This window comes from Anas platyrhynchos, chromosome 1, assembly GCF_047663525.1.
Source record: "Anas platyrhynchos isolate ZD024472 breed Pekin duck chromosome 1, IASCAAS_PekinDuck_T2T, whole genome shotgun sequence".
NCBI classification, from domain to species: Eukaryota; Metazoa; Chordata; class Aves; order Anseriformes; family Anatidae; genus Anas; species Anas platyrhynchos.
In genome coordinates, this window is record NC_092587.1 from 6,172,612 (window position 1) to 6,191,002 (window position 18,391).

The window sequence follows — 18,391 nt, forward strand, 5'->3', positions numbered from 1 at the left end:
TCTTCAGCACGCTTTTTATTCTTACACCATTAGTCTGTGCAAATCTAGGTGCCGCATCAGCCTCTATGCTGTACAAGGAACAAACATGAGTCGGGCCAGGAGGCTGTTGCCAGATACCTCTCAAAAGTCTTTGAGCTTGAGCTTTCCGAGCATCGATACCCCACATGAAGTGTGTTCTTCGTTCTCATTGCTTGTGCTCATTAAGAGCTGTCATTTATTTTTGTGTGTCTGCACAAATATATGGCTTTATTACTAAAGTGGTTTGTTTATCTTTGCTGCTGCTGCATTTATTTTAGCACTCATCTAAACAATTAATTAGGGAAACACTTGAGTGCCGCATACACTTCTTCAGATACCACTCAGTTGTGTTTTTTTATTTATTTATTTCCAGAAGCATCAAGTATTTAAAAAAAAAAAAAAAAAAAAAGGAAAAAAAAAACATTTTGCAGTTTTTTTCTAACCATGCCTTTTTCCCCTTGTTTGAAGCTTCCACAGGCAGAATATATTGCTTTGAAAGATCATGGGCCCTGTTGAGAGTTCAAAGCCAAGTAAAGATGCTGCTTAAAGTTCAAAGGCTCTGTAGAGTTGCATCTTCATCTGCATAAAATTGTTTCAACCAACTAGAAAGATAGAAGAGTTGCCAGAAATTTCTTCTGTTTCTTTTCTTTTCTTGCTGTTATATAAAAAAAATCTTAATTGGGGAATAAATGTGTCACTGCTAACAAGTTCAGTGAAAGTGAAGCTCCTTAGATGAAACGCTGCTTGAAGGTGTACACAATGTGGGAAAGATTTGACATGTGCTCTGACCCTGTGAGAGTCAAACTGTGAATGTCTGTGAATCAATATGAGATACGTAAGAGTTTATAAAGTTGAAGTCAAGAAAGAATTGCAAGCATCTTGGGCAAATAGCACAGGAAGTATGACTTAGACAATGGATTATAACTTAACTGAGTTATAAAGATGGGAAGAGTTACATATTTTTAAGAAAACAGGTTTTCAAAAGGATGAAAATTAGCTCCCTGAAAATAGTGTGTATATTGTAACAAGTCATAGCTCCAAGTGGAGGTTTTGGAAGGTCTTTGACCAGCAGAGATTGGAGCCCCTATTAAGTGGTTTATGCGAATGCAGTAAGACATAGGATTAGATGGTGTTGGGGGAAAATAGGTCTCTGTTGAATGAAGCTCACTGTAGGGCAATATTTAAGCTAGAATTTCTTTCCAAACTGCTGAAGTTCCCCTAACACCAACTTGACTGTCTTCTATTGATTTCTTCCATTTCCTATAAGCAAACTTTTGGAGGAAACATGCCAGACTGTAGACGGTTAGTTAGAAGCTGCACTTGCAAGCAGTGTTCTCATCATTATTATTGCAGTATCTTTTCACCTCTCTTTTTTCTCTCTCTCTCTTTTTTTATGGTTTCTTCACAGCATTTCTTTGAGCTCAGGACATTTTATTCTTTCCATTTTACAAGGAGAAGCTGGGGCACAGGGAGATTAAAGGCCAGATTGTTCAAAAGCATTTAAGCATCTGAAGATTCAGATGGGCATTGAACGTTATTTTCAGAAGAACTTCAACACTCTATTCCTAGAAATGAATTATCCAAGGTCAGGTTTAGATTCTGTTGCAAAAATGGTAACCAAAACTTCCAAATCCAAACAAGTGTTGAAACCAACCCATCCACCGTCTTCTTAACAAGTTTCTGAGTAACGAATAAGATTGATTATTTGTGTTGTTTCATTTTAAATGTTTTTGCATTAAGTATCACCAACAATCTTTCTACTCTGTGTCTTCTTTTCTAACTCTTTCTCTCTGGACCATTTCTCTTTGTATTGCTAGATTTGGCCTTACCTAAATCATCTTTAGAAGACACAAGTGCAGAGTTTCAGAGCTGTCTGTGCTGTGGGTTAGGTGGTCTCGTAATACTGGAGGTGTGCACTGAATTTAAACAAAACTTCATGATGTAACAGATACAACAGGACTGGATGAACTGTAACTTAAAAATACATCTTAATGCTTCTGAACTCATAAATTTCTTGTTATATTACTGAAAACAAGATGTGATACTAGATGTTCTTACAGTCTTGTGTGTCTGTGGCAACAAGGACCATGCTGAGATTTGAATGTTTGTAAAGAAGAGAGTAGTCCCTGTGTTATTGCCATGAAAAAACTTGTCTTGTGTGTAAAATTTGCTAGTGAATGAGAGCTAGTTCCCAACTGATGAGTACAACAATAAAACAGCAATTTTACTGATGTTGTTTGCTGAAGTTAAATAAGCTTGCAATATATTTCTGAAGGAGTTGTATTGTGTTAGTAGGGTATTGTGAAAAAGCCACTTAAATTCCTTCATTGTCATTTCACGGAATCACAGACAGGCAGAGGTCAGAAGGGACCTCTGGGCTTCATCTCATCCAACCCCCTTGCTCAAAGCAGGGTTGCCTACAGCAGGTTGCTCAGGGCCATTTCCAGGCAGGTTTTGAATATCTCCAAGAATGTAGACTCACAACCTCTCTGTGCAACCTATGCCAGTTTTTTGATTATCCTAAACATTAAAAAAGTTTATCCTTATGCTTAAATGGAATTTCTTCAAAATTTCTTGCATTTTCTTGAATTTCACTGGGCACCACTAAGAAGATCCCGGCACCATCTTTACTCACCACTTTATCTGTGTATACACATTGGTAAGATCCTTCCTCTCTTTCCCAGCTGGACAGTCCCAACTTTCTCAGCCTGTCCTCATAGGAGTGGTGCTCCACTCCCATCATCTCGATGGCCTCTCTCCAGTATGTCCATGTCTCTCTTGTACCAGGGAGCCCAGCACCCCAGCTGTGTCTCAGCACTGACAAGCAGATGACAAGGATCACCTCCCTCAACCTGCTGGCAATGCTCTGCCTAATGCAGCCCAGGATGTCATTGGCACTTAACCAGTGAAAATAATTTCAAATGCACAGTATAGGTTTTTGTAATGACAATGTAGTCTTATAAATTGCAATTAACTCTCTACATACTCAAAGGTTTGAAGATTTAAAAGGGATTGTTTGGTAAAGCTATGCTATTCTCAATATTTTCACTAGACTTGCATCACAGCCGAACTAGTAGATGGATGGCTTCTTATGAGTCACAGTAAAATTAGAGGTTAAATCACAGCATTGATCTGGAAGTCTTATTGGGAAAACCACTCTTCAGTGATCTTTCTTGAGCATTCTAATTAAAGAAAACATACATGGAAATCCAGCGACAGTGGGATATGGACTATGAAGTTTGATTTCCTACCAGTGAATATCAGGGCCAGAGAGTGTAGGGCTTTTGAAATGTCATTTGAGAAAGACGTGTTCATGTCTACATTGATTTCTATAAACATGATCTTTGCAGAGTCTTTTTGAATTGAAATACAGTGTCACTCTAGATATCTGCTGTAAGAATGTATCAATAAAGGGAGGACATCTTAATTTTTAATTTCCATGTTTTTTAGCATCTACACTCTGAATCCTCTTTTTATACTATATCCAAAGACACATTTAGCATATAGACAAACTTAGGAGTTCACTTGCACAGTGGCTGAAGATGTTAATGCATTTCAAAGCCAGTAATTTTAAATCAATAGTTGTTACCTGGGGAAGGAGAAAAAGGAAACAATGACCAGCTGCTGGGAGGAAATAAGTAAGGGTTTATATGAGAGGAGGAGAATGTGAACTTAACGTTAAGGAGAGTTAGTGTGAGAATATGAAGGAAAAGGAGAAAAGAAGAGATAAAGGGGGAAAAAAAATAAAGCAGCATGAGAAATAAGTGATTGTTTGTGTCATAGCTTCATGTAAATATCCCCACCAAATTTCTTTGTAATGCCTTATACACAGATATTGACAGGCCTTACTTAGAACAATTTCCAATTAAAACAAAAATATTTCTTGTTTATCCTATATATATTGTTTTCTGTACTTTACCAGTGGGGAGTACAGATTCCCAAGGCAGACCCATCACAGAACTGGAGACTGGACCATTGTCTCCTTGGCCTCTCCCCTGCTGTCCTACTTACTTAGATTTTTATTTTCCCAAAGCTCTGATAAGAAGTTTTTATTATAAGCAGACTTTTTTTTTTTTTTTTTTGTAAACAGTATGTACAGATGTATGTGATCCCAATTATGTTCAATCTTCAAGATTTAGAAGTGTAAATGGACAAAATGTGAATTGAAGAAAAGGCACTGAGCAATGGCTCTGATTTTCTGTGGGGTTGGCGGACAGCCTTCCTCCTCATGGGACTGAACAAGAAATGTCTCTCCAAGGGTTGCACACTGGCTGGGTGATTGGAAGGGTGGTAGAGGAGGAAGAGTCCAGGCCAGGTTGGTGGTGCTTCCAGCACCTGGCTGTTTCACAGAACAGATCGGGTGTTGATGCCATGCTGATGTGTGGGTACAATGCCACCAACCGCTCACCAATACCACAGAATTTCCCGAGTTTATGTTTGGAAATCTCAGATCTGTTAGAGTGGGCCCAGAGGAGGACTGCAAAGATGGTCGGAGGGCTGGAAGACCTCTGCTATGAAGACAGGCTGAAGGAGTTGGGGTTATTTAGCTTAGAGAAGTGGAGGCTTCAGGAAGACCTCGTAGTGCTCAAAGGTGTCCCACAGGAAAGCTTGGGAGGGACTCTTTGTCAGGGAGTGTAATGACAGGACAAGTGGGAGTGGTTTTAAACTAAAAGAGGGGAGATTTAGAGTAGGCATTAGGAAGAAATTATTCATTCAGAGGGTGATGAGGCCCTGGCCCAGGCTGCCCAAAGGAGCTGTGGCTGCCCCATCCCTGGCAGTGCCCAAGGCCAGGCTGGATGGGGCTTTGGGCAGCCTGGGCTGCTGGGAGGTGTCCCTGCCCATGGCAGGGGGTGGCACTGGGTGGGCTCTGAGATCCCTTCCAACCCAAACCATTCTGGGATTCATCTACTTGCAAGCGCAGACCTTAGAGCTCAACTCACATCCCAGCATGCAGGGCTGGTTTCTTTAGGGACACATTAGCTGGTAATGACATGAAATTGTCTTGATGCTATAAACCTGATTTGTATGCGTTTATTTACCCTGCCACAACGTACATAATCCAATCCTGAATTCGCTTCCTCCCCCTCCTTTATCACGATCTACTACAGATTTGGAATGAGCATTCCCAAGCTGCAGATGTGGAAGTTGGCCCTGTCCTTCAGAAGGAAACCAGAGAGCCCCGATGTGCCGTGCCGGCGTGCTGGCCGCTCGCTTCCCAGTCATTACGCAGGCAGCGAGAGAGCTCAGGAATTTGCTAACAGCTGTCGTTGTCCTATATGAAAAATGGACATTGAAATTCTTCCGATACTTTTACAGCTATTAGACACTTAAAACTGTTTAATGTAAGTGGCTTATTTCAGAGAGCAAGAAAAGCAGATTCTGGCAATTTTGCCCGTGATATCTCTTCTATCTGTGTCGCACTTTAGTCAAAATTTACATGATAATGGGCAGGGAAGTGGTGTGGCACACGAACCGGTGCATATTAGTTCTTCGCTGCTTTCCCAAAAGGCTTGAAAATTCAGCAAATTTAATCTAGGTCAAAAAAAAAAAAAAAAAGAATAGAAAAAAAAATACTTCCATTTTGTAGGCAGAGGACATTTATAGAGAGCATTTGTATTCACAAGGGTACGGGAATGACAGAGTACGACTCCTCCAAAAGAGCTCCCCGGTGCAGCTGAAGGCTGACAGCAAACTAGGACTTGTGGCCAATTAACAGAAAGGCCGTCATAACTTGCAAGGCACGGGCTGAAAAAATTGAGCTCCGTGGGATCATTTTTCATTGGCCATTTACAGGGCTCCTCCAGGCCTGCAGCAGTTGTGCTATAATGCGACAGGGGCGGTTCGGGGCACGCTGGGGCTGGTCTATTGCCACCCTGGATGTTATAACCAGACGAAAAAATAGAGCCCGGGGTGGAATTTGGCATGTCCTGTTTGTGAATCCTTCTGGTGCATGAGCCCCAGCCTACCTGCGGCTAACGTATTAATATTAGAAGTGGCATTGCTCTAATATGTGCTGTCATTAGAGTGGCGTTTTGGGTTCCTGGCTGGTGACAGGATTGGTAATACAGTTTCCATCAGGGTGCCAATTATATCAAACTATTAGCAAACCTGAGCTAATTGGGAGGCGGCATCGTTAAAGGTTGATTTCTGCAGCGTATGGCAATTCTATCTGGGATTGCTTCAGGAGTGAAGCATTGCCATCGTGCTCTTCAGTGACTCCCTGTACAATAGAGCAAGAGGATGGTGCAGGTAGGAATCAAAAATGCCTCCCTCTGCCTTAGCCACCTTCTTTTTCTGTTCAGTGGAATTGCAGAAACAGTTAGAGTTTTATTTCTGGAAAAGCTTTGCTTTCCTTTGTCAGGAATGTCTGTATTTGCTATTCAGCCAGCTCATCTTTTTCTCAGTTTTTGTATGGAGTCACCAAACCAGAATCTCTAAGGCTTGAAACACTTCTCCTAATAGTAGAATGGTGTCTTTCACTCTGGTTAGCTAATTGTGCTAAAACCCATAATACAGAATAAATACCGGACAAGGCTTCCATTGAGCTGACCAAAATTAATGAATGTAAAGACGCTTGTTGCCCAACTGCACCTGAGCTCCTGCAGCAATAGGTCTTTTCAGTGGCTTTGGTGGGTGAGGATTTTTGATGTCTCCATTGCCTTTTGGAAAATGACAGTGTGGGTCATGGTGTGTTTGGCTGCAAATCATGCTGCTCAGGCAGCTGCTTGTGATTTACCGAGCACGTCTTTCAGCATTGGGATGAACATCTGGAATGCAAGAGACCCTTTAGAAATGCAGCCCTGTTAAATCGTGGTGTAATGCTTAAATTCTGGTCGTGGAAGAGCAATGTGAAAATCAGGAGAGGAACATTTGGAGGGGGTGGAAAAAAAGAAAGAAATCCTCCTTCACTTAAACTAGCTTGAACTGTGCGGGATTGACAAGAAGCTACTGTCCCAATTGAGATTCCAAGCTTGTATGAAGCCAGCACCTGTTCTGCTTGCAAATGCACACACAAAAGTGAGCTTCATTCACAGAAAGAAAGAAACATAGCGGGACTTCACTCATTTAGCCTTCCAGGGCCTTCAGTCCCTTGATCTGTCAGCCCCTTAGAATTCAAACGCAGCCTTTAAAGGAATTTTCAATTCACAACATGATGACTTTGTTGATGTCCTGAATGTGAATGTATTTTGAATTGAATTTGTCTGCCAGGATTCCATTACGTGCTAAAAGAATACAGAGTTCAATCATCAGATAATCATTATAGCTGTTTTGAAGTGTTTATTTTATTAGTCTGGAAGGTAAAGCAAATTTCATACTTTTAAGTTGTCGCAGGCTTTGCAGACGCACTGATAAGCTCTTGTATTTCTATACCCTATGGTTAGGGTTCAGATACTGGCGGCAGGTGATAATATGCACAATGCAGCAGAGATCCAAACTGACAAATTTTGACAGTTGAAAACTATAAAAACTCATAAGTCAGACCAAAGAATATGAGGGTTTTTTTGTTGTTTTGTTTTGTTGGTTTTTTTTCACCTGTATCTTTTCTCTTTCAACTCCCCAAAGTTAAATTTTCAAGAAATTGCAGCAGGTTTTTCTTCAAGCAAATCAGAAGCGCAGAGCACCACGTACAACAGCAGCTCTTAATCCCCATCCGTGGCTAAGGGTTTTCTCATATGGATGCATGCGTATAATTGCTGGTAACTTTAAACTAGGAACCGTATATTCAGTGTTGGGAGCTGTAAGGAGCGTTTTCACACCCGAAGCAAGATGGAGGTTGCCGTATTCATTCAAGCATGAAATCCTGGCTGAGAGATTAAGCCTCTTACACAGATTCCAGTGCTGTTAAAAGCCAGCAAGGAGCGCGCCCACCACATCTCCGAGCGGAGGAGAGCTTCCTTTTGTTTGCTGCTCAAAATTAGGGATGTAAACAGTTCTCGTGGAGTAATTAGTCTGTGCTTGAATTGGGAGAAAGCGATAAAAATACTGACGTGGATGAGCTCCTAGCGGTGTCTGCGCTGGAGCTTGCAACCTAACGAAGAGGAGAGGCTGTTTATCAGGGAGTGCAGTGATAGGACAAGGGAATGGCTTTAAAGTGAAAGAGGAGAGATTTAGATTAGACATTAGGGAGGAATTCTTTACTCTGAGGGTGCTGAGGCACTGGGACAGGCTGCCCAAAGGAGCTGTGGCTGCCCCATCCCTGGCAGTGCCCAAGGCCAGGCTGGATGGGGCTTTGGGCAGCCTGGGCTGCTGGGAGGTGTCCCTGCCCATGGCACGGGGTGGCACTGAGTGGGCTCTGAGATCCCTTCCAACCCAAACCATTCTGGGATTCATCTACTTGCAAGCCCAGACCATTAGAGCTCAACTCACATCCCAGCATGCAGGGCTGGTTTCTTTAGGGACACATTAGCTGGTAATGACGTGAAATTGTCTTGATGCTATAAACCTGATTTGTATGCATTTATGTTCCCTGCCACAACATACATAATCCAATTCTGAATGGAACTGGGTGGGCTTTGAAGTCCCTTTCAACCCAACCCATTCTGGTATCCCATGAAGGCACTGGCACAGCTCTGTGTGTCCACACTGAAGGGTGGATGGGGACAAGTGTTTCACCAACGCCTAGTTCAATGAAAAAGTCACACAGAAGGAGAAGTCCTCTTGCAGGAGGTCACCAACAGCTCCCTGAAAATAGCTCTCAGGAGGACTGGCATTTTCTGAAGTTTCCTGGTGAAAGCTTTGTGTTTTATCTTAATTCCACAATGTGCACAAACATCCTTCAGAAGCCCAATTTCACTGTCAGCAGAAAATCAAAGGTGAATGTGGTATTGTGAGTGTCCTTGCTGTTTGCTTTCTTATTTCCATCCCTAACTTCTAAACAGTTGTTTTAGTGAAGCCAGAGCTGCACAATCCCCATGCAATCCGTTGGTGCCATCTTTGACAGTGACTCAAGTAAAGCTGTTTCCAGCCATACGTGAGGCTGTTTGCCCCCATTGGTGTCTTGCTAAACAGGTTGCTGTTGGAAAAAAAAAAAAAAAAAAAAAAACCACCACCAGTGGTGCTAATTGGTGCCTTTGGCAGCCTGAGTAGGGGCTTGTGAATTGGATGTGTCATGGAGAATTGAATGTGTCAACTCTCTCCCAATGGCTGGGACCTCAAGGTCTTTTTCTGGCACTAAATTTCCTTTAGAAAAAAAAAAAAAAAAGACAAAACAAGCTGAGATAAGAGATCTTTTTCCTTTTTTTTTTTTTTTTAATGAGGTGTTGAAGTTGAGCATTGTAGTATCTACACTGCAGCATTTGATCACCAGAAGCACTGATAAGTAGGGCTGCTCACTGCGTTGTTTCTCAGGTCCCCTGTTTGCTGCTACCAGATGCTGTACAGTGCAGGGTGGCAGCTTTCATTCAGTCTGTTCAAGCATCTGGCAGAATAGCCACAAAGTTGTTGCCGATGTCCTTAAGGGACTGTAGGGATCCGTATGATTCATTCAGTATTTTTTCTAGGTACAGAGCAGAGATGTCGTATGCTGGAGTAAATAGAGAGTAAAGTGTGCTCGAGTAAATCCAGCTAGACCACAACCAGTGTACAAAAACAAAGGGGATTTGCTGTTTTGGAGGCATGAGCTCCCATTCCTTTAGTCAAGAAGAAGCTAGTCCACACAAAGTTAAATCAGAGCTAAACTGGGCTGACTGAGAATAGGCAGAACCATGTCCACAAGTCAATCTGCCTTATAAGTAGTCCTGAATAGGAGGGGAGAAGGTTATCACTGTCAGGCTTTTGGGTATTTGGATGTCAGAAAGGTTTAGCTGGGGTTCAAGCTGCTGTCGTGTCTACTGCTGATGAAACCATGATTATATGTGCAGGGGACTGAAGAGACGAAGGTGTGTTGTTTTTTTTATTTTCTCTTAGGAAATATACTTTTTATTGTCCAGTGGTGTCACTGATTTAGCTATGGTAATATTGCATTTTCTTAGGGAAAGTGGAACAGAAAAGTTGCTTCCTAGCTGTTCTTCAGCAGGGCCCAGCTACCAGCCCAATAGCACACATGAGCCCTGTCTTTTTACACAGCACTCTTCCCTTCCAGTATTTCTGCAGAAACAACTGAACTCTGTATTTTCTCCTGTGGCACGTGGTCCTGAGCCAAAGGGATTTTACACTTAAGGTATCTTCAAAGCTGGGTTTTTGGAGCTGCAGCGGTGTGTGTACCTTGGCAGTGAGCACCTCCATAGGCTAAGCTCTAGCATTTCCTCTGGGACTGTGTGCATGTTCGCTGCTCCCGGTATGGATTTTCATATTTTCTTTTTTCTTCAGTCCAGCCCCAACCTCTTTGTCAGAGAGCTTCAGAATCAAGCGTCCACAGACTGTGTCCATGCTCTCCCCAAAGCAAGGCAAACCATCATTTTGTTGTATTTCTTTAATAAGATGCAAGCAAAATTAGTACAGATAACGATTTTATCCATGTGTATTTTCAGATGTGTCAATCTATGGGGTTAAAAGGCACCATCTCAGGCTGCTAACCTGCTGAAAACGTGTGTTTCCTGCTGTGTTTTCTCCCAGTCTTCATTCCCAGAGACATTTTTCTCTCTTACACAATTGCTCCCCAAAAACGACTAGTTAAAGGGTATTTCATGGGGTATTCATCTTTCAACTACAGTTCTTTCAAGTGGTGCCAAGAATGATGAACCCAAAGCTTCCAAACGTCTTATGAGAATAAGCCCACAGAGTCCAAATCCAAAACAAAACTCTTCAGACCCATGGTAAGGACATCACAATTGCAAGGTCATGACTATTACTTGGTATTTTTTCCTCAGAATCCTCTCTTCTGGTTAAAAAGCTGTATACTAAACAGCTAATGAAACAAATACAGAGGCAGTAGTATGAGATGATAGACTTCGGAACCAGCTGGCAGGACAGAAATATGCCATGCTGTTTCCTCAAAGTTGTGCTACTTAATGTCACAAACTCTGATTCGTTTCCCATTTTAACTCTGGATTCGAATAATTAAAATTTGCAGAGTTTACCAGTGGAATAGAAGATTTAGAAGCACTCACAGGAAGCACAAACCCTAACAGGCTGTGGCTGTCTGTAATAGCCATCCCTATCGAACAATGTTCAGCTCACTGAAATAATTATCAAACCTTCTCTTTCGTGAACTGTGAAATTTTAAGGAATCTGTTGGCACTACGAGAAGTGTTTCTCCCAGCTGTGTTAAGTCAGCATTACCTTCGTGCCCGTGTATTATGCTGCCTGCAAGTGGTTTTCTGTTAAGGGATAAACTCGCTGTATTCCAGCTGGGAATACATGATTACCTTTGCTTGTTGTAAAGGTAATGGTTGTCACCGGCCCTGCTGCAAAGCCAGAGGGAGCGTTCACGGAGCAGTGCACAGCTGGAGCCAAGCAGGAGGCAGCAGAGGGGGGATTCTGGATGGAGCCCTTCCACCGTGTGGTGTGAACCCGCTCCATGCGGCCACTAAAGACGCTTCCTTGCTTGTGTCCTCCTGTGCGTGCTTTGTCCTCGGTCCCCTTTACTGCTACGGCAAGGCTGAGAGGCTGAATAAAAGCTGGCACGCCAGGGGTGACGTGGTGTTTCACCTTGGGAAGCACTAGGGAGCCGCTGCAAGCAAAGGACAGAGTGTCTGGCCTGTGTCACGCTCCAAGGGAGCAGGAAGGCCAGCGCTGAGGCTCAGGAGCTGAGGGTTCTTCTGCTAACTGTTTGGTTTTGGCATTTCCCTGGAGCTGCAACAAATCTCTGTCAAGGATTAAGACAATAGGATTGTTTGCTGATTCGGCAGTAAAATCGCCATTGTTTTGTTTGCTGTGAAGTAGGTTTTTACCTCAGCATTCACTTCTGCCTCCCAGCAGGCTGTCCCCATACCGGCTGGGTCACCAAACCCCCTGACCACAGAGCTCCAGAGCAGTTTGGGTGCCACTTCTTAGGGTGACATAGCTCCAAAGCAGGGGCTGCTCACATCCACAGCACTAGGGCTGCATTCAGCCCCAACCCCTTTCCCATATGGACAGAGCAGCAGCAGGTTAGGCTTTGTGAGCATGCCTATAACACTGACACTGCGCTGGGCGGGAGCTGTTTCAGGGGGAATTTTCCTTGTGTTATGCACCCAGTGCTGCAGTGATGCTCTCAAGGTGTTTTCTCTCTGGCTGGAAGTCAGGCTGAAGTTACAAACTGGGTTATCATGTAGAGGACCCCACCTGGAATGGGGATATGAGGTCCTCCTGCAGAAAGCTCTCTCCATGCCCTGTGCATGCCTAGGAGCAGCAACCTCACAGACTTCATTGCTGGAAAACATGCAGTGGGATATAGCCTAAGAGTCATTACAGACTGAAGCAGCTCAGCTGCTGGTCCTTTTTTCTATTTTTTTTTTTTTTTTGTCCCACACCAAGATGTTATAGCTGTCCCTGAGTCCTGGCCTCACCCTGGGTGGGTGTTGAGCTGCCTGGGCTGCGTGTCCTGCAGGACTGGCTGCGTTTGCAATGGGAAGCAGCAACCTGTGTCTGATCCTACATATGCTCAGTTGCACCATGCTGCCAATGGGAAAATGAGGGATTATGGCAACTGAAGCTGCTGTACCGAAACTAAAGGTGGTTAGGCAGGTGCCGGGTGAGCACAGCCTCACATGGTGCAGCCAGCCACCAGCCGCCCCCACTATCCCACCTGTGGCAAATTCTCCTGCAGTTTGTTTTCCCTCTTGCAGCTGAGATGGGCATCCTACCTCCAGTCTCAGCAGGTTTCAGAAAGGGGGGAGCAAACCTTAGCTCCTTGCATATAGGCAAAGCAAACCTTACATATAAGGCCCTTTAAATGAGGTCCTGATTTTCTGCCTGGGATGCAAGAATGAATTCCTACTGGTTTGAGCTTGCCATGTTGCTTATATTCAAAGTGTAATGGGGAGCCTTCAGAAAAATATAACCTTATTTACACCGTACAAAGCCAATTGGATTTTAGTTAACTTAATTTCTAAGTGATTACAGTTCACTAACAATGTAGGTGTGCTATAGATGCAATGCACAGGGGGTGACTTTTTATTTTAAACCATACAAGCTTTCTTTTATTCATGTCATTCAGGCAGCCTCATGGTAATTCACATTTTCAGCTTTCATAATGTGTTGTTCAACCAGTTTTTTCTGCCTCCCTATTGTACTCTCACAAATCATACTCACTAATTTCTGAAAGCTTTTCATTTCTCTCTATAGGTTGTTGTTTCGTAACATTTTATACAAGAAAAGCTGCTCTTGAGGCACAGAATGCACTGCACAATATTAAAACTTTACCTGGGGTGAGTACATTTACTTTTTGATCCTAATTATTTCATTGCCAGAAAATAGCCCTTTTGCTTGAGATGCTGCTTAGTGCCCCAAATGACCTTGGTCTCTTGGGAGGGTGACAAGCCGGATGGCCTGTCCTGTACCAGTGCCAGTCCTGTAGCAATGGCATTATCTCCAAAGGCAGTTGCTCTTCTGTAGAAAGTCCCTTGGCTGGAAATAGTGCTGATTCCTGCTGACTAGAGGCAGTTACTGAAGTGCAAGGTAGATCCAATTTTATTTTTTTTACAGAAGGGAGGGGGGGGAAACATATGGCAGAAAAACACTGCACCACTGGGGACTCTAGTTTCAAAAGGGAGAGAAGAGGAAAAGACAAAATACAGCCAACTTCATTAAACGCAGCCTTTGTAGACATGGTTTCTAAACAACTGCCTGCATTATCGTGATGGCTGCACATCAGGGGACCACAGAGCACAGCACCACATCGCTGCCTGCACAGAGCCATCCTGCTCCCTGCCACCGCCACTGCTCAGCACCCTGCTCCCACTGATACATCCCACCGGTGCTTAAAACAGTTGTGCTTTTGTTACTGGGCTAATCCTACAAACTGTAGCTTGTTATCCTGCGGTGGTTCAGACTTGAGTTACAGGTCCGCAGCGAAGGATATCGCTGGTAATTGCATGACTTAACTCTGAAGTCTTCTTGTTCTAATGTTTTCATTTGTTCTGCTGGTTGCAGCCAAATACTTTGGGGATTGAAATGGAAAACTATAAGGGATAGGGATATATTCCCTCTTGTTGTAGGGCAAATGTTCCAATATATGTATGGCTTGTATGGTTACACACAAAAAAATAAATATACATCATTGCTATAAATAAACAGAAAAATGGTTGGACTGGCAGTTATATGGCCAATATCTTCTTTAGCTCCTGCATGCTGTATGATATTGGACACTACCTGTTTGAAAAAAAGTCACGTCTGTCTGGCCCACTTTATGTAACTGCTATTAGGAAAGTCACCTCATCTGTCATGGAAATGACCAATGAGGAGAAGTATGTTGGATAGTTCCCCATGAGCCCTGCTCATTCTCAGAGGTAGAATGGGATTCCTCTGTCATTTGCAAGTGGAAATGCTGGACGGGGTGGGAGGGAATCTGCAGAGACCAGCCAGCTTAGAGGAAAATCAAAGAACAATTGTGCAACTTCAGATTCGAGTAAATTTTTCCAGCATCTGGCCATTACAAGGGTAAATGTCGATAGTCGAAGTGGCAGGTTCAGCTTTTAAGGATATTTGGGATGATGTGCTGTCCTCACAGAGAAAAGAAGGCACTGAGGGACCCCTCAGGGAAGGTGCCTTTGAGACCCCCTTGGAGCTCGGGTTGAATCACAGCATCCTCTGGCTCTGCAGCTCCACTTGTTGGTTCCCATCCCCACTGCTAGAAAATGCCAAGCCCTTAGCTGAACACTCCCAAACTCAATTCAGCTAACGCTGAAGTTAACCCAGCTCATTGTATAACTGCTCTCCAAACCCAAGTCATCCCCAACAGGCTTTCAGTCGAGTGGCCATGCAGACTGGCTGGGTGGGATGGACACTCCAACAGAGGTGGTCCTGAGCTGCTGGTGCTCCTCTTTTCTTCCCTGAGCCCCACAAACTGGCAGCTCTGTTTTTAGAGGTCTTGGATAAATCCACGGGTGACTCAGAGGGGCAGCCTCCTTTCCCTGAGATACCCATGTACAAGTGGCAAAGCTGGCTCAGCTCTGCATAGCATCTTACTTGAGCAGGGCATCATTTTCTCCTCTGCTTCTTTATAGCTGAGGAGCATGCAGCAGTTAAAGAGGTTACTGCACCTTTTTATTTTTTTTTTTTAAATAAAGCTCAAAAATATAACCTTTTTTTTCCAATGCTGCCTCTAGCTCTGTGTCATTTAAAATGTTTCTTTTCAAGCTCTGTTTTTCCATCCTGAACACGAGGCTGCAAACTTTTCTTTTAAGGAAATGTGAAAATTGCATTCCCATGACACTGGGGCCTGGGCTTTAAAATTCTCCTGATACTGCCAGGGATGTTAAGATTTTACTTGGAGATAAATTTTTATACCTTCTTCTTAAAGACACATCTCTAATAAAAAGAACCAACTCAAATACAGATTCATTACTTCAGGAACAATTCGACGTGTAAATGTATTATAAAACAGATTCTGTTGTAGGCTGACATTCAGCATATATTGTGATACTGTTATGCTGCATCAGGATATTCCCAAAATATCTTCATTTATGTGTGTTTTAAAGTTGTGGCACACATGCAGAAAACACTTCACTTGCGCAGGATTCTCCTCCTATGAATTTTAGCAATTTCCATGCTGTTAGATCTGGCCCACTAAGCAGCTTTCCCTGAGCTAGCAGGGATTGGTAGTGGATAGCCCGTGTGCGAAACAGTCTCTTTCAGAGCAAATGGAAGCAATTGTCTGTTGGGGTTACAAGGAATGAATTTGGATCAGGTTTATTCAGGCATCAGCTTGCTTCCAGTAAACAAGATGTGCTATGTGGGAGGTACAATAAGAAGGTGTATTTGGAAACAGAAGATGTGCCTTCAGCTTTTGCTGATATACAACCATACGTCAGATAAGAAGCATCCCTGAATAGCCCAGGAAAAAAAAAAATCAGGGGCACAAGCAAGTGCTTTACTGGCTTGAGGTACATAATTAGGGCAGATACAAGAGCAGGGATGCCACAGCAGCTGCACCTTGCCTGCATGTAGGTATCACCCATCCTGCTGCAGGCCTGGGGAGAGGGATACATGTGGCCCTGCACTGTGTGCATTAAATGACTGCAGCCAGGTTATCTCCAGTCTCTGCCTCTCCATTTCTTAAATGCAGACCTGCTCCGTGTTGCTCAGTAAGCAGGTTGGGGATCGATACTCATGAAGCCAAAAAAGTGCTTTTGTAGAGTGAAACCTATCCCCCTTCTGCATGTTCAGCTTAATTTAGGTGGGTATTTGAGCAAAGAAACCCTGCAGTGCTCTGTTTCTGTGTCTGCTTTCTGCGTGGACCTCATCCGTAACAGAGACATGAAAACACGAACGCTTTATCTGCTCCTTTGAGCTGCACCCTTTTAGTGGACATGAAGAAAATAAGACCAGACATAAATGATTAATGCAGAATCTTGGAAGAAAATATTGCAGGGTGCCTTGCTGTTTGATTACAAGCCTTGGAATTAGTCAACATTTCCATAATTCTAAACCAATATACACCTGTTTTCCCACTGTGATGTGAAGGCACAACTTAATTTAACAGAAACCCTGCTGTGCTAAATCTCTCATTAAATACCAAGCTAGTTCTGTAATTTAAAGTTGCAGCACCACTATTTTAACTGAATTGCCTTTGTATTATGAAATTAATAAGAAGTTAATGATGCACTTTGCTGTATTCTCTCAGATTTTTTTCACAGCAACAACAACAAAAAAGAAAGATAAAGAAGAAAAACATGTCACCAGCTGACATCTCAAGGCTTTTCTTGTTTTAATCATTTTCCTGAGGATAAAATTCATTTAAAAGATTTTTTTTTATAAATTTTAAAAACTTTCAGCATAAGCAGGATCAAACATCTTCTTTTCACTCATGATTATTATAATCTCTCTGTTAGACATAATATTCCTTGTCATATAATGGAACTTTTATCTTTCCCCAAAAGTGTATTTAGATATCACTTGTTACAGTAGCATTGCTACTAGGCAGAGAAAAAGATAGGCAGTGTTTGAGAAATGCATGCATATTGATATATATGATACGTATCAGTGAAATAGGGACAGTTCTCTTCTGTTTACTTGGTACTGGCATCACAAGTGGCTTTTATGCCTCGGAAATGAACAACATGAATTTTCAGATGTGTCTTTTCAAATATAGCATGCAAGCACATAGCTCATACCCTAGCTCATAGGGATGCGGTTTGTGTTATTCAAGTTACAGTTGCCTTCTTGCAGTATGAAAGTTGGTGTGGATTTTGTTTTAAAAGGCAGAGGGGAGAAAAGGGAAGAAATCAATTTGATTATAATAATTGGGATGAGGTGTAGAACCTAGACTTAACTAGTCTCATCTTCATTAAGAATCTCATGGCTTTGCTAGAGGTGTGTAGCTTCTATTCCCTGAACAAAATAATCCAATAAATTCTTCCCATCTAAATTTATTCTGTCTTCAGTTAGATGTAATAATTTTAGTCCCCCCATGCTCTAATATGCTGCTTAGTGAAAATTGGCTTTTATGGAGAGGGCAAACCTTGATGAGCTGTATGCTGGGGCTGCTCTCAGAGGTGTTTGTGATACTGACATTTTTTGGTTTGGTTTTAATGTATATACTAGATTAAAAACAGAATCCTCTCTATTTGGCTAACTAGTGCATTGGGTAGGATTTCTTAGAAAGAGCTAAATGCCGATACGTAAGAAGAGGACTAGATGTTGGTCAGGTTCTTGAAGCCCAGCAGCTGAATAAATGGACCTTGAGCAGACGCTGTTCAATACCAGGAATCTACAGGAATCCTTTTCTAAAATCAAGACCTAAGTCTCTTTGGAGTCTGTTTTGTATTTGCAGTTAGTTTCACCTGACATGACAAAGATCATTTGTTGCCTCTATGTTGTTGCCTATATCCTCATAAAAGAGGTTATCACAAAAATAATTAACAGCCTGCACTGGTTTAGGTGTCAGCACTCCTGTGCATTTAACAGACTAATAGTTTACGTGGTTCTTATTTCAAGTGGGATATACATATTCCAAATAGCAGCAAGCCCTTTGCACTGAAGTTCTGGCATGAAATAGGAACATTAGCTGTATGAATCAATTTAATTAAAGGTGTAACAACGGAGAAATACAGTTTTGAGAAAGCTCTTTAAATTTTAACAGCAAGGTGGAGTTTGTAGGATCTAACTGTCTTGTAAAATATTAATGGCCTCCTTTTTGCCAGATGTTGTCAAGGAAAAGACTTTCATTTTTTACATTATAAGAATCACTACTGGCTTTATAAAATGCCCTTCACGTGCTAGGGAAACAGGACTGCCTTAGAGGGAACTTTTCCCTAAGCATTGTGTGCTAGCTGAAAGAAACCTCGGGGTC

General features: G+C 42.6%; 1 protein-coding gene across 13 annotated transcripts in view; it reads left to right on the forward strand.

Annotated features, from left to right (window-relative positions):
- CELF2 (CUGBP Elav-like family member 2) overlaps window positions 1–18,391 on the forward strand; it is a 371,305-nt gene that overhangs the window by 258,332 nt on the left and 94,582 nt on the right. For all 13 annotated transcript variants that reach the window (XM_072043812.1, XM_038186449.2, XM_072043635.1 and 10 more), the window contains one exon: window positions 13,225–13,307. In XM_072043812.1, the coding sequence (XP_071899913.1) occupies window positions 13,225–13,307 (83 nt within the window). The remainder of the gene's footprint in view (window positions 1–13,224; window positions 13,308–18,391) is intronic.